Source organism: Capsicum annuum, chromosome 4 (genome assembly GCF_002878395.1).
Source record: "Capsicum annuum cultivar UCD-10X-F1 chromosome 4, UCD10Xv1.1, whole genome shotgun sequence".
NCBI classification, from domain to species: Eukaryota; Viridiplantae; Streptophyta; class Magnoliopsida; order Solanales; family Solanaceae; genus Capsicum; species Capsicum annuum.
Window position 1 is genome coordinate 73,726,069 of NC_061114.1, and position 26,178 is coordinate 73,752,246.

The window sequence follows — 26,178 nt, forward strand, 5'->3', positions numbered from 1 at the left end:
GAAGATGTTGTCATGTATTACTTCGTGAGCATAAGAAATAAAGTTAAATTAGGGATTTTGTATGGTGAATTGGATTAAAGTCCCAAATTGATTAGAAATGGACTGATAACTACTTATATGAACTTGGGTAATCCTAACCTTATGAGATAGCTTTTGGGTACAGTTAGACTCAAGTGTCATATTTGTACATGGTATCAGAGCCATGTTCATCTCTGTTTGGGCTCCTAGTACCATGCCTAGATTGGACCTGGGAGTGAAGTTGTTTTAGAGTGGGCTGGGGTCCCATATTGGTTGGGAATGGACTGGAGATCTGCTTATATGTATTTGGACAATCATACTTTCATGATCTAGCTTTTATGATTGAGTTAGGCTCGCATATCATTGTAAAGAATAGCAAAAGAAAGATGTCGTTGAGCGACCTTCTGCTAGCCCAAGATCGTTAACTAAGATCGGAAGATTCAACTAAGAAGTGGAAGCTATGAAAAGAGAAGGAAGAACTTTAATATGAAGAACACTACTTGAATTGATTTTATTTTTGGTTGGTTTCAAATGTACAAAGACCACCCCTTTTTATACTTATCTATGGATGGTTCTAGATACTATTCTAGATACTTCAATAAGAATAATCTAAGTAACTTTTATCTTCTATCTATCTATGACTAATCAAGATATTTTTCTAAGATAATTATCCTAAATACTATGCTAGAATATTCTAGAGACCTTGCTAGAAAACTATGATATTAATTTACTAGACTATTGTAGAATTTAACTAGAAAACTATGATATTCATTCTTCCAAGAAATCCACTTTAGATATTTTTCACACTCCCCCTTAAAGTGATTTTTGGAAGCTATCTTGAACTCATTGCAGAAGAACTCAAATGAATATTTGAACCATGCCTTGGTGAAACTCTCAGCAACTTTTTCCCAACTCCTCTTTCTTCTTCCAGTGATAAAGATTTTTTGTTAATGACTAGCCCTGTGAAGAAATAAGAATATGGATTGACAAAATTTTCATTTCTATTATGAGATAGCTTGACAATCGTTCTCTATGTCCTTTGAGAACCATATGAACCAAATGGTCGAACCAACTACCACCATAGCCGATCACGCAAGCACAAAACATATCTTTCAATGTCTAAATGGTCCTCTCCGCTTGTCCATTCGACTGTGGGTGGAAAGCGGTACTAAGGCACACCTTAGTTTCCAAACCTTTTTGGAATGAGTTCTACAAGTGAGATGAGAACGAATTACCACGATCCGAAATGATAGAAACTAGAGCACCATGCAACTTCACAATCTCTGTAAGAAATAACTTAGCATAATCCTCCAACGAATAACTCATCCTCACCGGCAAAAAGTGAGCGGACTTAGTCATCCTATCCGCAATGACCTAAATTGAATCACATTGATTTTGAGACTGAAGAAGATTGGTAATGAAATCCATGTTAATCACTTCCCACTGCCATTCGGGCAACTCAATATCTTGGTACAAACCACCGAGTCTCATATGCTCAACTTTCACTTATTAACACACCATACACTTTGCCACATAGCTAGCCACATCTCATTTTATATTGTTCCACCAATAGAACTCCCTGAGATCATGATACATCTTTGTAGAATCAAGATAAATAGCATAACGAGATTTATGAGCTTCGTCTAGAATCTTTTCCCTCAACCCATCGACGTCGGGAACATATAACCTACCTATGTACCTCAGTATACCATCACCACCAATCACAAAGTCAACAAACTTTTGTTGACCCACATTACTCTTAATGTTCAGATCCAACATCTAATTTTTCTTTATATCAACAATAAGAGATGACTGCAATACCGGATGCACAAACACACCACCATTCTCAGAGTCCGCGAGACAAACTCTTAGACTAGCCAAACGGTGAATGTCCTTTACCAACTCTCATTTATCCTCATCTACATGAGCCAGAATCCCCATGGTAGCCTGCTAAGGAATTCAACAACAATATTAGCCTTACCTGGATGGTAGTGAAAACTCATATCATAGTCCTTCAGTAAATCAAGACACCTCCTTTGTGTGAGATTTAGCTCTTTCTAAGTAAACACATATTGTAGGCTCTAATGATCAGAAAAAATGTCAACTTGAACCCCATAGAGAGTGACGCCAAATCTTCAGCGCAAATACCACTGCTAATAATTCCAAGTCAAGAGTAGGGTAGTTCTTCTCATGAATTTTTAACTTCCTAGAAGCAAAAGACACTACCTTACTAAGTTCCATCAACACACAACCCAGCCTAACATGAGAAGCCTCGCAATACACTATAAAATCATTATTACCCTCGAGCAGGGTCAAAATCAGAGCTGAAGTCAACTTATCTTTGAACTTATCAAAATTACCCTCACATGTATCCGACCATAAGAACTTGACCTTCTTCTGGGTCAACTTAGTCAATGGGGCAGCTATAGTAGAAAAACTTTCCATAAATCTCCTATAGTAACCGGGTAAACCCAAAAAGCTCTGAATATCAATTGGAGTCGCAGGTCTAGTCATAGTCTTAAACCAAAACTCACACTTGGAGAACTTTTCATACAAATGTTGATCCTTCAAGGTCTGCAACACAAAATGGAGGTGATCGACATAATCTGCCTTATTCTTAGAATAGACCAAGATGTCATCAATGAAGATAATGACAAACAAATCAAGAATATGATGGATGATCCTATTCATCAAATCCATAAATATTGCCGGAGCATTGGTTAACCCAAAAGACATGACAAGGAACTCATAGCGACCAAACTAAGTCCTAAAGTTAGTATTAGGGATATCCACTTCCCTAATCTTAATCTAATTATAACCCGACCTTTGATCAAACTTAGAAAAACACTTTGCACCTTGAAGCTGATCAAATAAGTCATCAATCCTAGGAAGAGGATATTTATTCTTTATGGTCACCTTATTCAACTGACGATAATCAATGCATATTTGAAGGCAACCATCCTTCTTACGCATAAATAACATAGCAATACCCCAAGGAGACATACTAAGATGGATAAAACCTTTATCTAAAAGATCCTTTAATTGCTCCTTAAGCTCCTTCAATTCAATTGGAGCCATTCTATAGGGAGGGATACAAATTGGACGAGTGTTCGAAACAAGATCAATCACAAAATCAACTTCTCTATCAGGAGAAATACCAGGAAGATCATCAGGGAAAACCTCGGGAAACTCATTAACCACGAAAATGAATTCTAGAGAAGGACCTTCCGAGTAAGAATCTTTAATCCGAACCAAATGATACAAACACCCTTTGGAGATCAACTTTTGGGCTCTAAGATATATGATGAACCTCTCCTTAGGCACTAAAGAACCCCCTTTCTATACAATGACCATCTCATTAAGGGAATTTGAACATGACCTTACGGGTACGAGAATCGAAGGAATCATGACATGAATACAACCAATCCATCCTCAATATGACATCAAAGTCAAACATATCTAACTTTATCAAATCTACAAGAGTTTTTCTACCACTAACAGATACCACACACCCCCTGTTGACTCTTTTAGCAATCATACAGTCACCAATTAAGGTAGATACAGAAAAAGGACCAGAAATAAATTTAGCACCAAAACCAAAATGCACAACCACAAATGGCGTTACATAAGAAAGAGTGGACCCTAGATCAAGTAAATAATACACATCACATGAGAAAAGCTTCAACATATCTGTGACAACTTTAGGAGATGCCTTAGAATCCTGGCAAGATATAAGAGAATATAACTAATTTTGGCCAGTGCCAGTACCAAAAGAAGAAATAGATATAGAAGCAGCACTTTTTGTTATAGGAGCAGATGAAGAGGCAACTGGAACATTGCTAGCCCCAGAAGCCATTCTAGCTATATAGTCATACTACATGTGACCAATCTAACCAAAATAAAAATGCCTATTCTTTCCTTCCTCAAAAACCCACGGTGTGACCGCCTATAAAATCTACAAGAAGGGTGGGATAGAGCGGACTGAGCCCCACAAGCTTGAGATTGGGCACCCTGTGCCAAAGACCCATCATCATGCTGAGACCAATGATCACCCAATGGCTTTAGGTAAGGAGCACTAGATGTAAAAAAAGAAATAGAACTTCCCCACTTCTTATTTAGCCACTTACCACCATATCTACCACCTTGTTCAGAAGGCCTAAACTTCTTCTCGTGTCTCTCACTAAACTCAGACTGCTTTCTTTTCTCATTCTCTACTTATTGCATATAAATAACCAACCTAGAGATATCTATGTCCTTAATCAGCAAGGCAGTCTTACTTTCAAGTATCAAATCATGAGACAATCCTGAAAGAAACTTGCTCATTTGTGCCCTCATATCAAACACCATCTCCCAAGCATACTTAGACAATTGTTGAAATTTTAAGGCATACTCCTTTGATATCCTACCCTATTTTAAATTAACAAACTCCTCCACTTTCCTTAACTCCTAAGGAAAAAAGCGATCCAAAAATACATTATATAAATTCTCCCATAGAGATGACTCATTATCGTAACCCCTTGCCCGGTCCTACTCTTCGTACTATTGGTACGCCATATCCTTCAGCTGGTAGGCAGCAAACTCCACCCCTTCCACATTGGTAGCATGCATAACTCTAAAAAAATTTTCCATCTCATCCATACAACCCTAAGGATCTTTCTCTACCTTAACACCCATAAAAGTTAGAGGACTTAACCTCATGAACTGGATAACCGTTGTAGCCTCAGAGAATGGAGTAGCAGATGCACAACACTGTGAGAAGCTACCAACTGAGTAATCATATAAATCGACTGACGAATCTCACCATTCGTCATACTATCCTGAGGAAGACTAGAGGTAACCAGTGGAATTCCAAGACAATAAAGGATTCGACCCCTTGACCGCGTATGGATCCTATAAGTAGAGAGTGTTCTATCAATATTTTACTCAACTGGGATAGAGGAGTTTTTGTAAGCTTTAGATCGTCAAGGCATGATTTGAAAGACAAATAAATAGAATTAGAAAAATCTAAGACCTTAGATTCTATAGCTCAAAATGAGACAACAAGAAAGTGAAACATTCCTAAATATGTTGTACCTCACCCTAATGAGTGTGGCATGCTACACACCCTAAAAATATACTCTACTCGACACGGCTTTGTGGACTCCTAGTTGACCATGAACCTAAAACTCTGATACCAACTTGATACGACACAAACCAGGGCCTTGTCATAATGGGTATTCCAAGTCCAACAAGGATCGAAGACCACCCCCAATACCCAATCCAACCTCCAATCATATACCCTTCGGATGAATTTCAAACATATAACAAGATAGAGTAACTATCAACTCAAAGACTTTAGGATAGGTCGACGACCATGGCCGACCTAAATAAGTCTAACCATTCAATGCCAACCAACAACCATAACCAAATAGAAATAATAACCAAGTCCATATACATACAATAATAGACAATCACAAATCAAATAAAATCATACGGTATTATCCCCAATACCAATACCAATGCCAAGGCTAACACTAATGCCAACATCGCTCATACCAACTCATAGTAATCTCACAAATCCTTTATCTAAAATCAAAACAACATATTTTCTGGATATACCCCTAACCATAGCCAAAAACAATGTCCAAGACTAACCAATGAAAACAAAACAAACTAAAACTAGAAATAGAGCCTTTCGAAGTATGAAGCTCACCACTTTAAGTCAATACAAGTTGTTCCCAAAGTTCGGTCATTGAGTAGGAGGGATAGTATGACCAATACTTGTATCACGTGTGGATACAGCATCGAAGATGGTTAACGGTTGGAGCGCTAGCATGTAACTCAAGGATAAGGATAAAATAGTGCCAACAATTTAATAAAATCAATCAATGAATTTACCAATGCAATACATGCATATACATATATATTTATACCATACTGGGATAGGACACAAGATAAACATAAAATTTGAAATCATTAACCTGCGTTGTATAGCATGACCATCATAAAATAAGGCACCCATGGGCTATATAGGCCCAGCTCTTCCTAGCTGAAAGGGCCCTAGTGAATGTAGCCGCACGAACCAAAGAATATCCATATCTGTATATGCCTTTATGGGAGACTCAAACCTCCTAGCATATTCAAGGTAACTTAAGCACCAATATATGTAATAACAGGGACTCAAACCTCTCTTTCATATATTTATTTGGGGGACTCAAACCACCCAATCATAAGACACCCACACTAGCTAGTGCGTTTTTCAGTGTTAGTCCTTTAGACTCCACTTTCACAGTCCGACTACGTATCCCGCTTTAAAGCCCAATTTAAAACCACCATTTCATATACACAACCATTAAGTAAATTACTTACCAAAGGCACTTTATTGGTATCATCATACCAACACTACTTGCAAGTATACCATATGTGATTACCATTATCAACCAACCATGCATCCATTTAGATTTGGGGCTCGACTCATTGTCTAACAAAGATACTTGTTCAATCCAAAGTTTAGGGACTCAAACCCATTATCTAATAAAGACATTAATCAAGTTAACATTGAGGGACTCAAACCCATTTAACTAATTAAATTACCAAGATTATCATTTAGATTATTACATGGCCAATAAGGACTTCACAAAATCATTTACAAAACATTCATATTTATTAGGTCAATGCCTTAGTTCTAAACATCATTAACATGTGACTAGTTTATTCTCTTAAATATTTTCACAAACACTTTGGGGGCATGCTATTATCAAGACCAAAAATCAAGGTAAAAACCATCAACTTAGGGTTACCCATGACCTACTTGTTAAACCATAATTACTAAACACCCATATGTGCAATCTATCACCAAAAACACATATAAGCATAAGTTAAACCAAGAGTAAATAATACTCAATCATATGCAACAAAGACCTCAAATTGGGTTTTCAAAACCACTATTTAAGAATAATGATCACACTTTAACATATGATATTTGAGAACTAAAAATGAGGGAAGAGTCATATGCCTTATTCAAGAAGATTCACGGAAGAAACTTGACTCTTAAGCCTCAAGATAAACACCTTTGAAAAAACCTAGCTCCAATCTTCAAGAGAGAGTTTACAGAGTGTTTTTAGAGTGCTTGATCTTTCAATAGTAGGTTATGAGGGGCCACAATATGTTTTAAGATACGTGGATATAAGGGTTTTGGGGTGGAAAATATTCGAAATTCCCTCAGCTTAAAAACTGAAAACTTGGTCGTAGGAGGGTATGACCCATCCCCCTAAACCGTACCCTGTACCCTAGAGTACTAGTGGTACCCTTATCTTATACCCTAGTATCATCTTGGACCTCTATACTGACCAATATAGGACCACAAAGGTCTAACTCGTATCCTAGCATACGAGAAGTACCTTCTAACCAGTACCTTAGACAGAATACACTAGGCTAAGTTTAGGGCATTATACGACCTTACCATGTACACCTCATACCCTAACATACAAGAAGTAAGATATTTATTCATACCTTGGAAAGAAACCGACCAAACCATACTAATTTACATATGAGAGAAGGGACCTAAATTGTAACTTAACATTCAAATAGTATGCTCAAATTGTATATTATCTAGAATACTAAAACTTAGGAAATTTTCTAAGGATCAAAGGGCAAGGTGTTTCAATTACCTTGGTTGTAATTTGCTAATTCATTCTCCAATATCTATAGCTGAGCTTTATTCTTCTTACTGAATAATTAATCAAGGGTTATCCATATTTTATGGGTTGATTTGAACCTTATAATATGATCAAATAAAATGGAGGAGATTCACTTCTTCAAAATAAACTCTACCTTTGTACTAATCAGCTTCCACTTAATGTATGCACTACTATTCTTCAGTTTGTCATTTGGTGGACGTGTGTTACTCTCGCTAACAACATCCCAAAAATCCTCGCCCATAAGGTATGATTTCATACAAGTCTTCCATACCTTGTAATTAAACTGATTCAACAACTTCATTCCTAATCTATTAACATGATCTTTTAAATCTATTAGGATAAATTGTAATAACCTGACTTATTATTTTATTAAAATGAAGGGTTAATTGGAAATTATAACCAATTATTAATATTAATTAAGAAATTAAAAAGGGACAAGACAAAAAACTTCTTCAGTTTCAAGCTAGTAACATACAAGTAGAATAATAGGGCTATATATGGCTCCTTTTATTCTTAGAAAAGATAAGCAAGAAGCGTACACAATAAAAGCAATGTAGAAAAATAAAATCAATAGAGAGTATGTAAGCTACGTTGCAGGCATCTTTCACCAATAAGGTATGAATTTGTTTATAGTTCTTTGGCATGGAATTCTGAAAAATAGTGACAGCAAACCGACACTAATGTGTATTTGCTTTTCTTCTTGGTGGTAGTTTTTTTCTACTAGATTAAGGATAGATATTGGTTGTTATTGATTGCTTAGTGGAAAAATTGAAAAAGTAAGAAACGGACGTTGGCATCATGTACAAGACACATATTTCCCTCATAAGTATTATTTTAATTTTCTACTGCCATTTTCTTAAACAAACTATCAAATAGAGAATATTTATGGTACGTAATGATTGGGTAGTGATGAAATTATTGACCAGTATTTTGAAAGTTTTGTTTCAGCATCTTTCTCTTGTTAGATTATTCTTAATTTAATATAATAGTATGAGATATTAAGGTTTAGCTCTAAGTATAAAATTTGGGGATATTGAGACTTATCCCAAAATAGCATAATTAATATTGTTATTTAATATTATGTTTAGATTGATTTCATTGATTATTGTTTGGTTGATATCCTACACATTGAAAGTTGGGAAATTTTTCATTAGCGAGGTAAGTGAGACTTTAAGCTTTGATGCTTACTTTTCAAACCTGCTATATAAGAAAATTATATTTTTCTTCCTAGTCCATGTGTTGGAACAAGCGTGCACTTAGTAGAAGCGGTGGTCTTTGATGAGCTGTGGTTATGTATTTTTAAAGTATAGTGAGAATTGCTTGGTGGTAATATGTGAGGTGTGACATTGGGGTATTGAATATATTTTCTTCACTACTGTTATAGTCTCTAGGGGCATACATAGCTATCGTAATATGTTAAGGGCATACTTATGCTGCCGTAATATGTTAGGGGCTTGTACATGCTACCGTAGAAGACTTTTGGAGAATTATATATATTGTCGTGGACTTGTTGAGGTGCTAGGCCGATCACTTTTACTGCCATTTATGACAAGTCATGAGAGATGGTTTAGTTGAGATATAGAGTGGATTTTGAACTTTCTTTTAGATTTAATTGACATTAACTTACAAGAGATATTATGTACATATTATTTGTATATTTTGTTGTGTCTTGTATTTTTCAACACTTTTTCCAGGGTATTAAAGTAGCAGGTTGAGAATCTTACTGGGTTATATTAATATGTAGCTACTCCTTACTTGCATATCTGAAGATACAATTGCAGAGTGAGAGACATGTGGCTGACAGTTTTTACGTATAGATTTTATTGCTAAGGTGAGCCTTCGCATTGTTAGTGGAGGCTTTCATCCATCCTTAATTATTTTTTTAACTTATATATCTTTTCGTTGTGTTTGCATGCCCAAAATCTAAACTTGTATGACTCCGTTTAGATGCTCCATGGTTTTAGTGTGGGATTTAGGGCTACAGAGTTATTATCTAAGTATTGTTGTTTTCATAAACCGTACTATGATAATTGAGTGGTTAACTACTTTGCGTTTAACAATTAATTCGTGATTTTCAGTTGCATAAGTTTTTATCCCAGTGTTTGTAGACATTATGAATGTATGAAAAATTGATTCTCCAGGCAAGTGGTGTTGGCGGGAGCTGGTCACACCCAGAGGTTATTTTTGGGACGTAACAAAGTTGGTATCAGATCTGAGGCTTTAGGTCCTGGTTCATGGAGCAGTGTTTAGTAGATTTTATTCAGGGGAATGTAAGTGCCCATACTTATAAACTTGAGGCTATGGTATATTTAGGAAGTTTACCCTTTTCCATTTATTATTTGTGTGTTGAGTTGAATTAAGTATAACCTTTAAATATTGTTTCGCAGATGGTTAAAAGATATGGTTCTTCTTTCGCTAGTCGATCTGATGCACCTACTAGGCGTGGTGCTGGATAGGATTCTACCTGTGATGGTGGTAGATTTGGGTATCATCCAACTAGGCCTCAAACTAGGACGCAGGCCGGTGCTCATCCTGGAGTTTAGAATGGGATATAGCACCAAGTTATGGCTTCTGAACAAGTGCAGAACTATAACACCCCATAGTTTTCTAGACCTGATGTTGCTTTATGGTATGCATAGAGAGGCGAGCTCCTAAAAATTTTTCTAAGTGTAAAGAGGACTTAGTCACATTTTGAGCTCCTAACCTTTGATGATTTTATTTTTGACCTTTCCATCCCTGAAAAGCTAATTTTTAAGTTGTTTTATGATTGAGAAAGTTATTAGTACATATTAGGTAAGTTTTGGAATTTTCGAACATCGTTAGAGGGGTGTTTGGATATTGAAATCAGTGGCCCGATGCGAAGACAGCGTGCCGCATCAATGATATCTTCATTGAAATAGTGGACCGATGCGATCTCAACGCATTGTGTCAGGTAAGCGTCGATGCCTAGTTCGTAAATTATTTTAAATAACCGTTAGGAAGGGCAAATCAATCTTTTTCTCTCATCATAACTGTGCCATAATACAAAATTAAGTGTCATTAGGACAAAGTATAACAGAAAACTAATTCTCTCTCTTTAATCAAGACCCTAGCTTTTCTACAAAGATCAAGAAACTCATCTTTAGAAGTTAAGAGTATCAAGAACTTAGTCAAGATTCGGGTCCCGCTCTTTCTCCTTAGTAATCTAAGGTACATGGGGTTTTTCTAAACTACATGGGATTGTTGAAAATACATTGAATAAGATTGAAAGTTATAGAAATCATGAATTTTTAAAGGGATTTTGGAATTATGTTTTCAATCTTGCATTATGAATGCTTTAATGATACTATTGTTTTGGACTTGAGGCCTTCCCCCAAATTTGATTTGTAATTTATATATGTATGTATGAAACTGAGATTTAAGGATTGAATTGAGATAATAATACTATAAATGTCCCTCTCTTGTTGTTAAGCTGCTTGTTTCTATGTGTGTTATGAAATACTCAATTGCATTTTGAGGAAGCATGATATGGATGACTTGATTTTTGGTTTATGACTTGATTATGATTTTGAACTTAAGAAGGGACGGTTTATTTGATGTTAAATGTTAAGAGAATTTCTAAAAGAATTTCATGATTTGCCATAAATTTCATGACCACCACATGTTGTTGAAAGGTTGAAAAGAGAGAGTTTCATGTATGTTTTCCCATGAGTTTAAAGCAAGAGTCCTTTTGAATTTATTAATTAATATGGTGGTCCCAAACTTCATGTTTTGAGAGAAGAGATTATAATATGCTATGAATGGCCCAGAGATGCGACTTGTAAGTCAATGGTATAACGATACCATTTAAATGAATGCAATAACAAAGTAACGGTTTTTAGATTTTGATTTCATAGAATACATATTTTAAAGAGCTAAGAAATGGGCTTAAAGAGGGTTAGGTGGTTTTTCGAAGAAGGCTTAAGTTCAAGAACTCCTAGCCTAAAATCATGTTTTGCTGATACGGGTTTATTTCATCCCCTAGAGGGATTATACACTGGCCTAGTGCCCTATGACATATCAGAGACAAAGACTCCAACCCTTGCGACAAACTCAGATTGGGGGATTGGTTGCCGATTAAGGGCAGATTCCATATGGCCCATGGAATTTTAGAGTTGTAGGGTATACCACCAAGCGCAAAAGTAAAAACAAAGAGTCTGTCATGGAGTTCAAAAAATTGTTCAGAATCTTTTAAATATGCCTATGTGTTTACTTTGAATATGTATATTTATGAACTATTTTCTAAGCTACTCTCACCTATGTTGAATAAAAATTATTATGTTGCAGTTTCTCTGTGTACCAATACAATTGTATTGACCCCCTATATTTAGGGTCTGAGGCTCAGTCTAGAGGTCCTGCTAAGCCGTAGAGTTTTCAGACAGAAGTAAAGAGTGCAATTGGTGAGCCTTCTCTATTTCGAAAGGCCTAATGTTTTTCATCTATTTGTTATTTCTTTTGGTTTGGGTATACTGGGGTCCTTGTCCCAGATTCAGATAGTTTATTTATGTCGTATGTAGTAGAGATTTTGCAGACTGAAAGAGATGATGTTCAGATGTTGAAAACTTATTTCTGTTTTATCAAATAGATTTCATAATATGACCATGATTCCGTTTATGTCATTTCCATATATTTTTCTTTATTATTCGAGTATTGTGCATGACTACCAGACATTGAAGAGTGTCTGAATCATTATGGTTTAGGATACTCATCATGGCTAGGGCCCCAGCTTGGGTCGTGACAAGAACCAGTTTTATCGAGATACTCTAGTTGTAGTGCCAGTTGTTGCACCTACTGTTGCATTGCCTGCAGACATAGTAGTAAGAATGTTCAATGTACTTGAGGCATTAGTGCCTAATCAAGGTCGAACTCTAACTCCTCAGACTATTATATAGACGCAAGCACAAGTTTAGTTGATTGTTGTAAATTCTTAGGCATCTCAACCAGTTGATCAGTCGGTTACAGCTGTAGGTCAACCCAAGGATCTTAAGAATTTCATGGATCTTAAGCCCACGGAGTTTGATGCTACTCCATATTCTATTGAGTCTCAAAAATTTCTAGATTGTTACGATAAAATACTGACTACATTAGGATTGAAGGAGACTCGTGGTATAGAATTTACTACTTTTCTATTCTCAAGGTCTCTCGAGGTGTGGTGGACTTCCATTTTGAGGGAAAGATAAGTAGAGCTACCACTGATCACTTGGTCAGAGTTTTCAGTTATGTTTATAGACAGATTTATTCTATTGAGCAACCAAGATAACATAAGATGCCAATTTAAGAATCTGCGATAGGGATCTATGACCGTCACTGAGTACGAAGCTAAATTCACTGAGTTGTCCAGGTATGTTATCTTTGGTTACAGATCAAAGAAAGAAATTAAGATAATTTTTGGATGGACTAGAGGCTCATTATCGTAGTCCAGTGATACGGGATATGCATAGTGGATCCTATGCTGAGGTGATTGACACTACTCTCCGTTCTGAATCCTATTATGAGATGGAAAGAATTAATCAAGAAAACAAAAAGGCACATAACTCGGGTGGGTTTAGTAGTGCTTCGTCTGAGAGCAAGAGTGGTTTTCAATATGGCCATTCTAGGCCTGCACAGTCAGAGTCAGTGGGTCAATCTTCAAAGAATAGTTATCCCGCTAGACAGGGTCAGTAGCAGATGCAGTAAAAGAGTAGCGACTCTTTTTAGTTTGGACAATATCCAAAATATTCTAATTATGGTAGAAATCATAGTGGGCATTGTTTTATAGTTGGTGGTCCTTGTTATACTTATGGTGAAAGAGGACATATTGCTAAGTTTTGTCCTAAAAAAAATTTTGGTTCTAGTGAAACTACTGCACAGGTATAAAGAGATGTAAAAGGTTCTTATGCTCATGCTCAGCCAGTAAGGGTTGCTCCATAGAGTGTCCGTGGACAAAGTCGACAAGGTGCTCAAGGTGCTCAAACAGCAGGTGGACCATCGAGATTCTTTGCTATGTCTAGACAGGATATAGAAGCATATAATGCAGTGGTCATAAGTATTATCACTGTAAACTCTTATGAGGCTTATTCTTTTATTTATCCTGGTTCTACGTATTTGTATGTGTCCCCATCTTTTGTTTTATTCTTAGAGAGAAACATTAAGACTCTTATTGAGCCATATATTATTACGACCCCTGTGGGGGAGACCTTATCATTGGATAGAGTTTATAGAGATTATGTGGTATCTATTTAGGGTAAGGACACTATAGTTGGTCTACTTGTGTTGCCAATAACTGATTTTGATGAGATTATGGGTATGGATTAGTCGGTATCATATTATGCTTTGGTTGATTGTTATGCTAAGCTTATACGTTTTGATATTCCTAGAGAACCACCCTTATTGTGGAAATGTATAACTCTTGTGACTCAAGGAACGATAATATCTAATGCAAAAGCCTGCAGAATAATTAACCATGGTTGTTTGGGTTTTATTTCTACCGTTCATGACACTCGAGCAGAGGAAGTTTCTATTAACAATGTTCCCATTGTTCGAGAGTTTATTGACATATTTCCAGATGATTTTCCTAGGCTACCTCCGATGAAAAAAATTGAGTTCCGTATTTAGTGTTAGGGACTCAACCTATCCCTATTCCACCTTACCGTATGGCTCCAGCTGAGTTGAGAAAATTGAAGATTCAATACCAGGAGTTACTAGATAAGGGATTCATCAGGCCTAGTGTGTCACCTTAGAGTGCACCTATGTTATTTGTGAAAAATAAAGATGGCACAATAAGAATGTGCATTGACTATAGGCAGTTTAATTAGAAAATAATCAAGAAAAAATATCCTTTGCCTTGTATTGGTGATCTATTCGATCAGTTACAGGGTGCTACACATTTTTCAAAAATTAACTTGAGATCGGGTTATCATCAGCTGAGAATCAAGGTCGAAGATATCACTAAGATAATTTTTCAAACTAGGTATGGGGATTTTGAATTTTTAGTAATGTCTTTTGGACTGACTAATGCACCTGCAGCATTTATGTACCTCATGAATAGGGTATTCAAGCCAACCTTAGACCATTTTGTTATAGTTTTCATTGATGACATTTTGGTTTACTCTCAAAGTGAGGCAGAACATGGACAACATTTGAGAGTTGTGCGGCAGACACTAAGAAAACAAAAGTTTTATGCCAAGTTCTCAAAGTGTCAGTTTTGGTTGGGCATGGTTTCCTTTTTGGGACATGTGGTGTCAAGAGATAGGATTAATGTTAATCCAAAGAAGATTGAAGTAGTTTGAGATTGGCCTCGACCGAGTATTGTTACAAAAATATGTAGGTTCTTGGGTTTAGATAATTATTACAAGAGGTTTGTAGAGGACTTCTCAAAGATAGCCGCTCCATTAACCCACTTGACTCAAAAAAAATATGGTTTTTAATGGTTAGATAAATATGAAGAGAGTTTTAAGAAATTAAAGACAGCAATGATTTTGACTCCAATTTTGACTTTACCTATGACAGAAGGTGGTTTCACTATTTATTGTGATACATCTCAAATTAGATTGGGTTGTGTTTTAATACAGAATGGTAAAGTGGTGGCGTATGCTTCTTGGCAGCTAAAGGTCCATGAGAAGAATTATCCGACTCACGAATTGGAATTGGTCGTGGTTGTATTTGCAGTCAAGATCTAGTGTCATTATCTTTATGGTGAGCCATGTGAAATCTTTACTGATCATAAGAGCCTGCAGTACATATTCAAGCAAAGAGATCTGAATCTAAGACAATGACGGTGGTTAGAGTTTCTTACAAATTATGATCTTACTATCTTGTATCATCCTGGAAAGGCGAATATAGTAGCAGATACTTTGAGTAGGAAGTTTATAGACAGTTTGGCCCGATTTGTTGTCGAAATACGACCTATTATTATGGATATTCAGTTTTTGGCCAATCATGGAGTTCAAATTGATCACACGATACCTGGAAAGTTACTTGCGGTTATACTGGTTTAGTCATCCTTACTTGGGCAAGTTAAGACTTACCAATATGATAATCCTTACCTTATTAGGATTCGAGATCGAGTGCAAAATGGAGGTGTTAAGTCTTTCACTATTGATGGTGAAAGTGTGCTACGTCGTCATGGAAAATTATGTGTTCCCATTGTAGGTGACATGAGCCAGCTAATTCTTGATGAGGCTCATAGCTCGCAATACTCTATCCTCCCTGGTGCTATGAAAATGTATCAAGACTTTTATGGATTGTACTGGTGGAAAGGTATGAATTCTAATAATTTGAAACATGTGACTGGTTGTTTAAATTGTCAGCAGGTTAAATATGAACATCAAAACCCTAGCGAAGTGATGCAAAAATTGATTATCCCAGAGTGGAATGGGAATGAATCACTATGGATTTCATTATAGGGTTGCCAAATACTTTCAGGAAGCACGACTCGATTTGGGTGATAGTGGATAGACTTACAAAATTTGCCTATTTCATACTAATTTGGGTGACTTATACCACAAAATAGTTAGCAGAAATTTACATACGGGAGATAGTTTGGCTTCATGGTGTTCCTATTTCAATCATATTTGATCGAGATGCATAGTTCACTACTGAGTTTTGGAAATCTTTTCAGAAGGCATTAGGTTCGCAGATTGAGTTGAGTACGGCTTTTCATCCGCAGAGCGACGGACAGTCTGAAAGAGTTATTCAGATCTTGGAGGACATGCTTAGAGCTTGCGCGATTGATTTTGGTGTCCAGTGGGATGGCCAGCTACCTTTGGCAGAGTTTGCTTATAATAATAACTACCATTCGATCATTCAAATGGCACCATATAAGGCTCTATATTGTCGCAAGTGTCATTCATCAGTTGGCTGGTTTGAGCCCGGTGAAGCACAGTTATTAGGTCTAGATTTAGTTCAACACGCATTGGAGAAGGTTGCGATGTTGCGATGATACGAGACTAACTTAAGACGTCACAAAGTAGGCAGAAGTCGTATACAAATAAGAGGTTCAGTGATTTGGAGTTTACAAAAGGAGAAAAAGTTTTTTTTAAAGTTTCTCCCATGAAAGGGGTTATGAGATTTGGCTGGAAAGGTAAGTTGAGTCCTAGATACATTGGTCCTTATGAGATCTTGGATCGGATTAGATTGGTGGCATTTAGGCTAGCTTTACCTCCAAGATTGTTTGCAGTACATCTTATGTTTCACGTGTCTATGCTTAGACTGTATGTTCGTAATGATAGCCAGAAGATCCAGCTAGAGGATGTAGAGCTTGATGAGAATCTGATTTATAAGAAAAGTCCGATAGTTATTCTTGATAGGCAAGTACGACAGTTGAGATCGAAAAAAGATAGCTTTAGTCAGGGTATTATGGCGTAACCATCCAATCGAGGAGGCTACTTGGGAGTTCGAAGAGGAGATGCGAGTTCAATATCCTCACTTATTTGACATTCAGGTATGATTCTAGACTCGTTCGAGGATGAACGTTATTTTAAGTGGGTGAGAATGTAATAGCTCAACTTATTATTTTCTTTTAATAAAGGTTTAATTGGTAATTATAACCAATTATTAATATTAATTAAGGAATTAAAAGGGGACAAGCCTAAAGCCTTCTTCAATTTCACGCTAGTAACGTACAAGTAGAATAATGAGGATATATATTGCTCCCATTATTCTTGGAAGAGATTAGCAAGCAGCGTACACAACAAAAGCAATGTAGAAAAATAAAATCAACAGAGAAAATCTAAGCTACGTTAGCATGCATCTTTCACGATAAGGTATGAATTTGTTTATAGTTCTTTGGCATAAAATTCTGAAAAACAGTGACAGCAAAATGACACTAATGTGTATTTGATTTCTTCTTGGTGATAGTTGTTTGCTACTAGATTAAGGATAGATATTGGTTGATATTGATTGCTTAATGGAAAAATAGAAGAAGTAAGAAACAGACATTGGCATTGTGTACGAAACAAATATTTCCTTCATAAATGTTGTTTCAATTTGCTACTGCCATTTCCTTAAACAAACTATCAAATAGAGAATATTTATGGTGCGTAATGATTAGGTAGTGATGAAATTATTGAGCAGTATTTAAAAAGTTTTATTTTGGCAGCTTCCTCTTGTTAGATTATTCTTAATTCAATATAACAGTGTGAAATATTAAGGTTTAGCTCTAAGTTTAAAAGATGGGGATATTGAGACTTATTTCCAAAATAGCATAATTAATATTTTATTTAGATTGATTTCATTGATCGTTGTTTGGTTGATGTCCTACACATTGCAAAGTTGGAAAATTTGTCATTAGTGAGGTAAGTGAGACTTTAAGCGTTGATGTTTTCTTTTTAAACCTGTTTTATAAAAAATTTATATTTTTCTTCTTAGGCCATGTGTTAGGACAAGCGTGCACTTGGTAGAATCGGTGATCTTTGATGAGCTGTGGTTATGTATTTTTGAAGTGTAGTGAGAATTGCTTGGTGGTAATATGTGAGATGTGACGTTGGGGCATTGAATATATTTTCTTCATTGCCGTTATAGTCTCTAGGGGCATACACATGCTGTCGTAGCATACTTTTGCGGAATTATATATGCTGTCGTGGACTTATCAGGGTGCTAGGCCGATCACCTTCACTGTCATTTATGACAAGTCGTGAGAGTTAGTTTAGTTAAGATACAGAGTGGCTTTTGAACTTTCTTTTGGATTTTATTAACATTACCTTATGAGAGACATTATGTACATATTATTTGTGTATTTTATTATATCTTGTATTTTCTAACACTTGTTCCAATGGTATTAAAGTAGCTGGTCGAGGATCTTATTAGGTTATATTTATATATAGCTCACTCATTACTTGTATATCTGCAGATACGGTTGCGATGAGAGAGACTTGTGGCTGACGATTTTTACGTGTTGATTATGTTGTTGAGGTAAGCCTTCACATTGTTCGTGGAGGTTGTCATCCGCTTTTAGTTATTTCTTTTTTAACGTATATTTCTTTTTGTTGGGTTTGCTTGCCCAAAAGTTGAACTCATGTAATTCCATTTAGATGCTCCATAATTTTAGTGTGCAATTTGGGGCTAGAGAGTTATTATCTAGGTATTGTTGTTTTCATAAACCGTGTTATGATAATTGGGTGGTTAACTATTTTGCATTTAACAATTATTTCATGATTTGGAGTTGCATAAGTTTTGATCCCAGTGTTTGTTGACGTTGTGAATGTATGAAAAATTGGTTCTCTTAGCAAGTGGTGTTAGTGGGAGCCAATCACGCCTAGAGGTTGTTTTGGGACGTGACACAAAGTAGTTGAATCGACCACAAACCCGATCTTGAAATTAACACAAGTCAACCTACAACTTTGGCTTTGATACCATGTAGAGAATAGCAGAAGAAAGATGTAGTTTAAGAGACCTTCTGCTAGCCCAAGATCATTAACTAAGATCGGAAGATTCAACTAAGAAAAGGAAGCTATGAATAGAAAAGGAAGAACTTTAATAAGGAGAACACTACTTGAATTGATTTTTTTTTTTGGTTGGTTTCAAATGTACAAAGATCACCTCTAAATATACTTATCCATGGATGGTTCTTGATACTAGATACTTCTATAAGAACAATCTTGGCAACTTTTATCTTCTATCTATCTAAGAATAATCTAGATATGTTTCTACGATAATTATCATAAATACTATGCTAGAATATTCTACGGACTTTACTAGAAAACTATAATATTAATTTAATAGACTATTCTAAAATCTAACTAGAAAACTATGATATTCATTCTTCCAAAAAATTCACTTTAGATATTTTTGAGAGTCATATCCTTTGGCAAGAATAGTTGAATTACCTGCAAGTGCAACAGATGAGATTCAGATACGGACAGTTGGAAGGAAAGTACCCTTCGTTAAAAAAATAAAAGAACAAGGGAAATGATCTTTGTGCAACAAATCTAGAGTAAGCTCTTAGCAGCAGTAATCTCCACTTAGTCCTCATTCAACTTAGAGCTTGGATTATTGGATTCTAATCTGGATTGTTATAATATGAGGCATTTCCACATATAAATGAAGTATAACAAGTAGCTCAGCATAAAGTAAGATCTTCATTCTAGTTACTGGGGTTGGAAGATGGGCGAAGGGAAAAGGGTGTTGTGAAAATGAAACATACATTTCTCCGTTGAACGAGGAAGTCATAAGAAGGTGCTAAGTATTTTCAATGGAAGAAATCAAAATATCATGAAGGTGAAGCTCATCTCTTAGGGCTGCCATTCTCTCACTACCAAAACCGAAAAGCCTACTGTTGAAGAACCTCAAAGCTGATATAGAATTCTAGGTCCCATTTGAATGGCCGTCAAGTTGTAGATGTTCCACAACCAAATCTTCTGTTGCTTCTTTATTAGCTAACAGAATCTGCAGGTCTAACAAACCTCAACGCAAAACCAAGTTATTCTTATTTTTTAATACTTCCCATATAGCCCAGACACAGCATCCTCCATGCCATTCTATAGAGGCATAATACATAAACATGCCTTTTAATTTGGCCTTAACGGGCATCTATACCCTCCAACATTAAATACACAAGTAAACATTTAAACTTGTGTAAAGTTGGACCAATAGATACATGTGTCCTACATGAAAATTCGTGTGAAATACACTTAAAATAATTTATATTATGCCACGAAGGGCGCGTTTATCTACTTATTTAACTTTATACAAGTTTAAGTGCATACTTATGCATATCCAAATTTGGAGGGCATAAATGTATGATGCCTTCTATAAAATTCTGCCGCTACAGCATCTTACTTTTAGTATATGCAGTATTAGTTTATTTTTTCTAGTTTGTTTCTTGTACTTTTTTCCTTTTGGTAGAAGGAGCAAGACTTAATATCTGATCAGACATAGTTTAAAGACTGTCCTGCACCATTAACTGGACACAGACATCAAATACATTTGCTATATCTAAACAAGCTTGAACCAAGAGTTGAGAAGGGAATGCATCTCATTTTGTAATGTGGCCTTTGTTTTTTTCTTTTGTTCACATTTGGTAAAAGCCTATCAAAGACTTTTGGAATATTATTTTTGGATTTATCAAACAAAGATGCTACCAAAGACTTTTGAAAGATTATTTGTTGGTCAAACAAAGTTGCTATCAAAGATTTTGTTATAAATTCCTTTCATCCAAATGCAAATGTTGAAATTTACATCTTCCATTAACATCATGGATGACATCAATAAGCTCATTTTATCTCTATAAATAGGGACCTTCTTCCTCATTCATAACACACCATTTTGAGAAGAACACCAACATTTGATACGATTTAATTGTGTTTGTTTTCTTAGTATTTGTGAAAGAGTTGTGTTGGGAAATATTTTGAGTGATATTTGTGAGGTTATTCTTTTGGGTATTTGGGATATAAGAGTGTTTAATTACTCTAATTTTGTACTCTCTTTTGTGTCTTTGTACTCTCTTTTGTTCCGTTGGTGTTTAGTAAAGTTGCTCCTTCTTTTGATTGTGGACGTAGGTCAAGTTGACCGAACCACGTTAAAGTTATGCCTCTTTTATTTTCTCAACTTATCGTAATTATCGTCTTTGTTATTGTCTTTAGTTGATTACTTTATTTAATTCCGCACTATCCGGGATTCTCGATTCTAACACCTTTTTAGAAATTCAATTTTCATATTTCTTCATGAGTAACCTAGTACACATTTGGACTACAGATTACATATTATCTGCATTCCACTTCTATAGAATAAGTAGCACCAACTAAACTCTATCTTGGACCAGAGATTTGTTGGGACGAAATATAAGAGAAGTAAGCATTAGAGATGCTCCGAGAAGTTGTATGAGAAGTATTTGCTTGCACATATAACATGGCATCAGTTTGGCCACCAGCTTCTTCCATGGTTGATGCCTCTGAAAAATGTCGCCCATAGAAGCGTACAAAGTTTAGAGATTCCATTCTTGGCTCCGTCGGTGGTATCTCGCCCTCCAACATGCTAACAACACTAACCATAGCTGGTCTGAGAGATGGCTCTTCATGGACACAGCACAATGCTACTCGCACAAACTTCTCAATATCTCCACCACTGACCCGCCCTTCAAGTTTTGGGTCAGCAAGTTCAAGGTATCTTCCTTGCTCATGCATCTCCAATGCAAATAAAGGGAAATAAACAAGTCCCCTTGCAGATGAAGATGATGAGTGATCTCCAGTAGCAGTATCATCAAGGCTGTGACTTTGTGTTCTTGCAGAGCAATTTTTCCTTCCACTTACAATTTCAAGGAGTACCATTCCAAAGCTATACACATCAGTTTTGTCTGAGATTGCAGAACTTGTGAGCCATTCAGGAGCAAGGTAGCCACGAGTCCCTCTCATTGTTGTGATTAGACTGGACTGTTCACGATTCAGCAGCTTGGAGAGGCCAAAATCAGATATTTTTGCCTGAAAATTGTCATGCAAGAGAATGTTCTCTGGCTTCACATCACAGTGGACAATCTTCTGTTCACAGCCACTGTGCAGGTATGCAAGTCCCCGGGCAGAACCAAGAGCTATCTCAACCCGTTCTTGCCATTCCAAGACAGGTACATTACCGAAAAGAGTGCGATCAAGAGATCCACGGTTCATATATTCATAAACCAATAGGCGTTGTCTCTCTTGAGCACAGAAACCTTTCAACTTGACCAAGTTTATGTGGTGAATATTACCAATGATCGCAATCTCAGTACAAAAGTCTCTCTGACCTTGAATTCCTAAATTTATTATCTTCTTTACTGCAACCAGACTGTTGTCAGGGAGCACACCCTTATATACAGCACCAAAGCCTCCTGTGCCGATCTGAGTCTTGAAATTATCAGTTGCAGCCTCAAGCTGTTTGTACTCAAACCGTACAGGTAATCCTGGGATGGAGAAGTCATCTAGGTCCTCTGAAGAAGGAGAAGTGGGTTGGTTTTTTTTCGATTTAATCTTTCCCATTCTTTGGGGTTTAGATCTTCTCCACAAAATGAAAGCCAGTGCCATCAGTAGGAAGATTCCTGTGAAAGGTAAGATCACTATTGCAACTAAAGGGAAGTCCGCAGTTTCCTGATCAAAACTATCATTTGAAACTCCAGACAGGATCTTAACTAATCCCAACAGATCATTATTTGTACTTGTCCTTAACATAATTGACCCTATTTCATCTTCTAGTTTGTAACAAGAACCAGACGAGTTTGCATAAAATATCCCCAAGCATGAACAGTCTACTGAGCAGAGATTTTGACACACGGACAAATTCACTCCATACCTGAAGGGCTTGGTAAAACCAGTAGTGAAGTAGTCCATACCAAAACCAAGTCTTATGTACGACATGGAGGAGGAATTCGACAGATTGCTGTAGTTGGTGGAGTTACAAGAAACTGGCAAAGAATAGGAACTGTCACTAGGCACGCAGCTGCTTGAATTATGTGATCTAAGATTGAAGTTAGCAGGACAGGAACATTTAGGATTATCTGATAACACATCGGAGGTGCATACACCAAGCCCTCCACAAACATAAGGTACCCTACACGCATCCACTGGCCCAACAAAATCTCGTTTGATGTCAGAGCCAACAAAACTAATAACGATCAACTGACCTGAATCATCCAATTTGGCAATTCGAAAAGTGGATTGTAACAAGTTCACCATTATCACCACTGCAGAACCTCTTTGACCAAAAAGATACAGACCTGTTTGATTTACAGACATATATTCCACTGCGTAGTTTGAATTAGTATAAGCTTGAGTTTCCATGGACAATTTCCAGTATGTCAGATCTTGCCACTGTAACATAGTATCGGAAGCAGTCAAAGAAAGCCTGTAATGACCCTTTGATAAAGCATCACCTGATATTGCACTTGAAAGCATCATGCCAACGCGCAACTTCTGTCCAATTACAATTGTATCTGTCGGATGATCAAAACTTTGCCAAAGTGTCCCATTAAACTGATCACGGAGAATGAGATTTCCGGCCGCAGTTAGCTGCAGCGCGTAAACTTCTGACTTTAGTGGTGGAGTTGACCACTTAAAACTGCCATCTTTTTCAGTAATATCGATACCATTCTTGGTCAACCTCATAATTCCTGAGTTCGAAACAGGAGCATCACCATTTGCAGACCAGATAATGGTATTGGATTCCACATGGATAACACATAAATAGAAATTAACTTGTTCAGAACCGGGATTGAAGATAGCAGCTTTGAATGTTCCATTGTTAGAAACCAGGAAACTTCCAGTGCTGTCGATAAAATGGAGATTGGACGCGGTAAAGTTGGGATAGACAAATTCTGTCAATGTAAAACCAAAGACAGGAATACTGGACAAAGATAGAATGAGAAAGAATAAGATGAAATCCATATAGAGTAATGATGAAAGAAAGAACAAAAACAGCTTGGCTGGAAATTGTATAGATGAGGCTGGAATTGGTCTACTACATTACTGTCTGCATTTTCTTTTTCATGCTTTTCTCTAGTGCATATAGTTGACTACTGAATTAACTCTGTTTACACCAGCTTGATAATGATTGGTGACCAAGTAGAGATATACCGTCACAGTGGGTGCTAGAAACAACTGAGGGCGTAAAATATGACATTTGCAGCGTCTATCTGCCACGACCGACTGGATCCATGGTTATTATTAGTAACAATATTGAACACTCATGAACCATGACCCCATAATATACTCTAAAGTCATTATTCAAATAAAAGGTATCGTTTACTTCAAATTTTTTATTCACTTAAGGTGACACTACCAATTTTTTGGATTAATAAACAACAGTGGTGGTTTCCCACAACTCTAAAGAAAAGCACAAAGTGTGACATAATCCTTCTGACTCGAATAATGAAACAATTCATATATTGACATTTCAAGATCATTTTCAAATTTTTATTTTGTTATCCCCATCATCCAGTAACCATACAATGATCCACAAGAAAGGGATTAGAATCTATGGCCGGCCTGCCCCTGACTTGCTGGGTTGGGTGGCCAAGTTAGCACCCCTCGTCGCCTCTGTACACCAAATACCACTTGTAGTATAAATGAAGTTATGGTTCAATATTTCTTGGCATAATACATAAATAATACATAAATATGATCCTAAACTTGACACCAAATTATAATTTTGACTTTAAACTTTGATAGTACACAAATAGAACCTTTAACTATTCAAAACTAGAATAAATATGGCATCCGGTTTTGCAACCTCCATGCGTGAGTTTCACTTGCACCTACGTGGATATGTAATTCAATCATACGCTGTCACGTTATTAAAAGGGCTGACTGGGAGGACTTTTGATTTGAAACTTAAAACGACGTCGTTTTGTTTCTATAAGTTAAAATGGCGTCGTTTTGCTTTGTTGTTGTTGTTGTTGTTATCGTTATCATTGTTATCGTTATCATTATCATTATCATTATCATTATCATTATCATTATCATTATTATTATTACTATTATTATTAGTATTATTATAATTATTATTAATAATAAAATTTTCATCTTAATAATGTTTTATTAATAACGTTTTAATAACATTAATTTAAATACTACTACTGTCCTTAATAACGTTTTAATAACGCTAATTTAATAACGTTAATATAATAACGCTTTAATAACGTTAATTTAATATACTACTAGTACTGTCCTTAACAATCTTTTATTTATAATATTTTAATAACGTTAATTTAATATACTACTACTACTACTCTTAATAACGTTTTATTAATAAGGTTTTAGTAACATTAATTTAATAACGTTTTAATAACGTTAATTTAATAATATCTTAATAACATTAATTTAATAACGTTAATTTAATAACTTTAATTCAAAAACGTTTTATTAAAATTATAATTTTTTTATTTATTATTAGTATAGTTTCATCTTTGAGCTGAAAATAATGAAAAAATAATTGTGAAAAGTCATTTACCTATATAAAAAGGAATTAGTAAGGACATTATAGTCATTTTATCCTTTTTTAACTGTTGGAACTATCAAATTTTTAGCCCGATGCGCTCAGTTTTGTGTGTACAACACGCGTTTTGCCACATATGATCGGAGGTTATATTTGTACAGTTTTGAATAGTTAAAGGTCATATTTGTGCATTATCAAAATTTAAGGTCAAAGTTATAATTTGATGTCAAGTTTAGGGTCAATATTTATTTTATTGAAGATAATTGTCCTAACAGTAACTGTTACCTTAATTAAGTCTTTTTGAGACCCATAGTACACTTGCACACATTTCTGGCTTTTCTGACAGCCCATTTCCTGTCTAAAATATTCTACCATAAACAGACGTCTCTACTTCTAAATTTAGCATGTCTAGCCTAATAACAACCGACTAAAACATCTGAACTGATAGAAGAGTCATCCCCATAATATAGGTAAATGAAAGATTGACTGCTAAATTATTTTGTCAGCTTTAGCTATCCTAGCATCAATCCCGTTAAAAACAGAACAAAATAAAAGGAGTTCTCACTTTCTCTTTTCTGAAGACAACAGA

At 35.9% G+C, this 26,178-nt stretch overlaps 1 protein-coding gene across 1 annotated transcript; it reads right to left on the reverse strand.

The window, feature by feature from the left end:
- Positions 1–20,889: 20,889 nt before the first annotated feature.
- On the reverse strand, positions 20,890–24,163 carry LOC107867977 (G-type lectin S-receptor-like serine/threonine-protein kinase At5g35370). Its single transcript, XM_016714500.2, has one exon. The coding sequence runs from the start codon at positions 24,038–24,040 to the stop codon at positions 21,440–21,442; it is 2,601 nt and encodes an 866-aa protein (XP_016569986.2). The 5' UTR covers positions 24,041–24,163; the 3' UTR covers positions 20,890–21,439.
- Between the last annotated feature and the right edge of the window lie 2,015 nt (positions 24,164–26,178).

Excerpts from the sequence above, each read along its gene's own strand:
- LOC107867977 (XM_016714500.2), bottom strand. The coding sequence starts at position 24,040 with ATGGATTTCATCTTATTCTTTCTCATTCTATCTTTGTCCAGTATTCCT.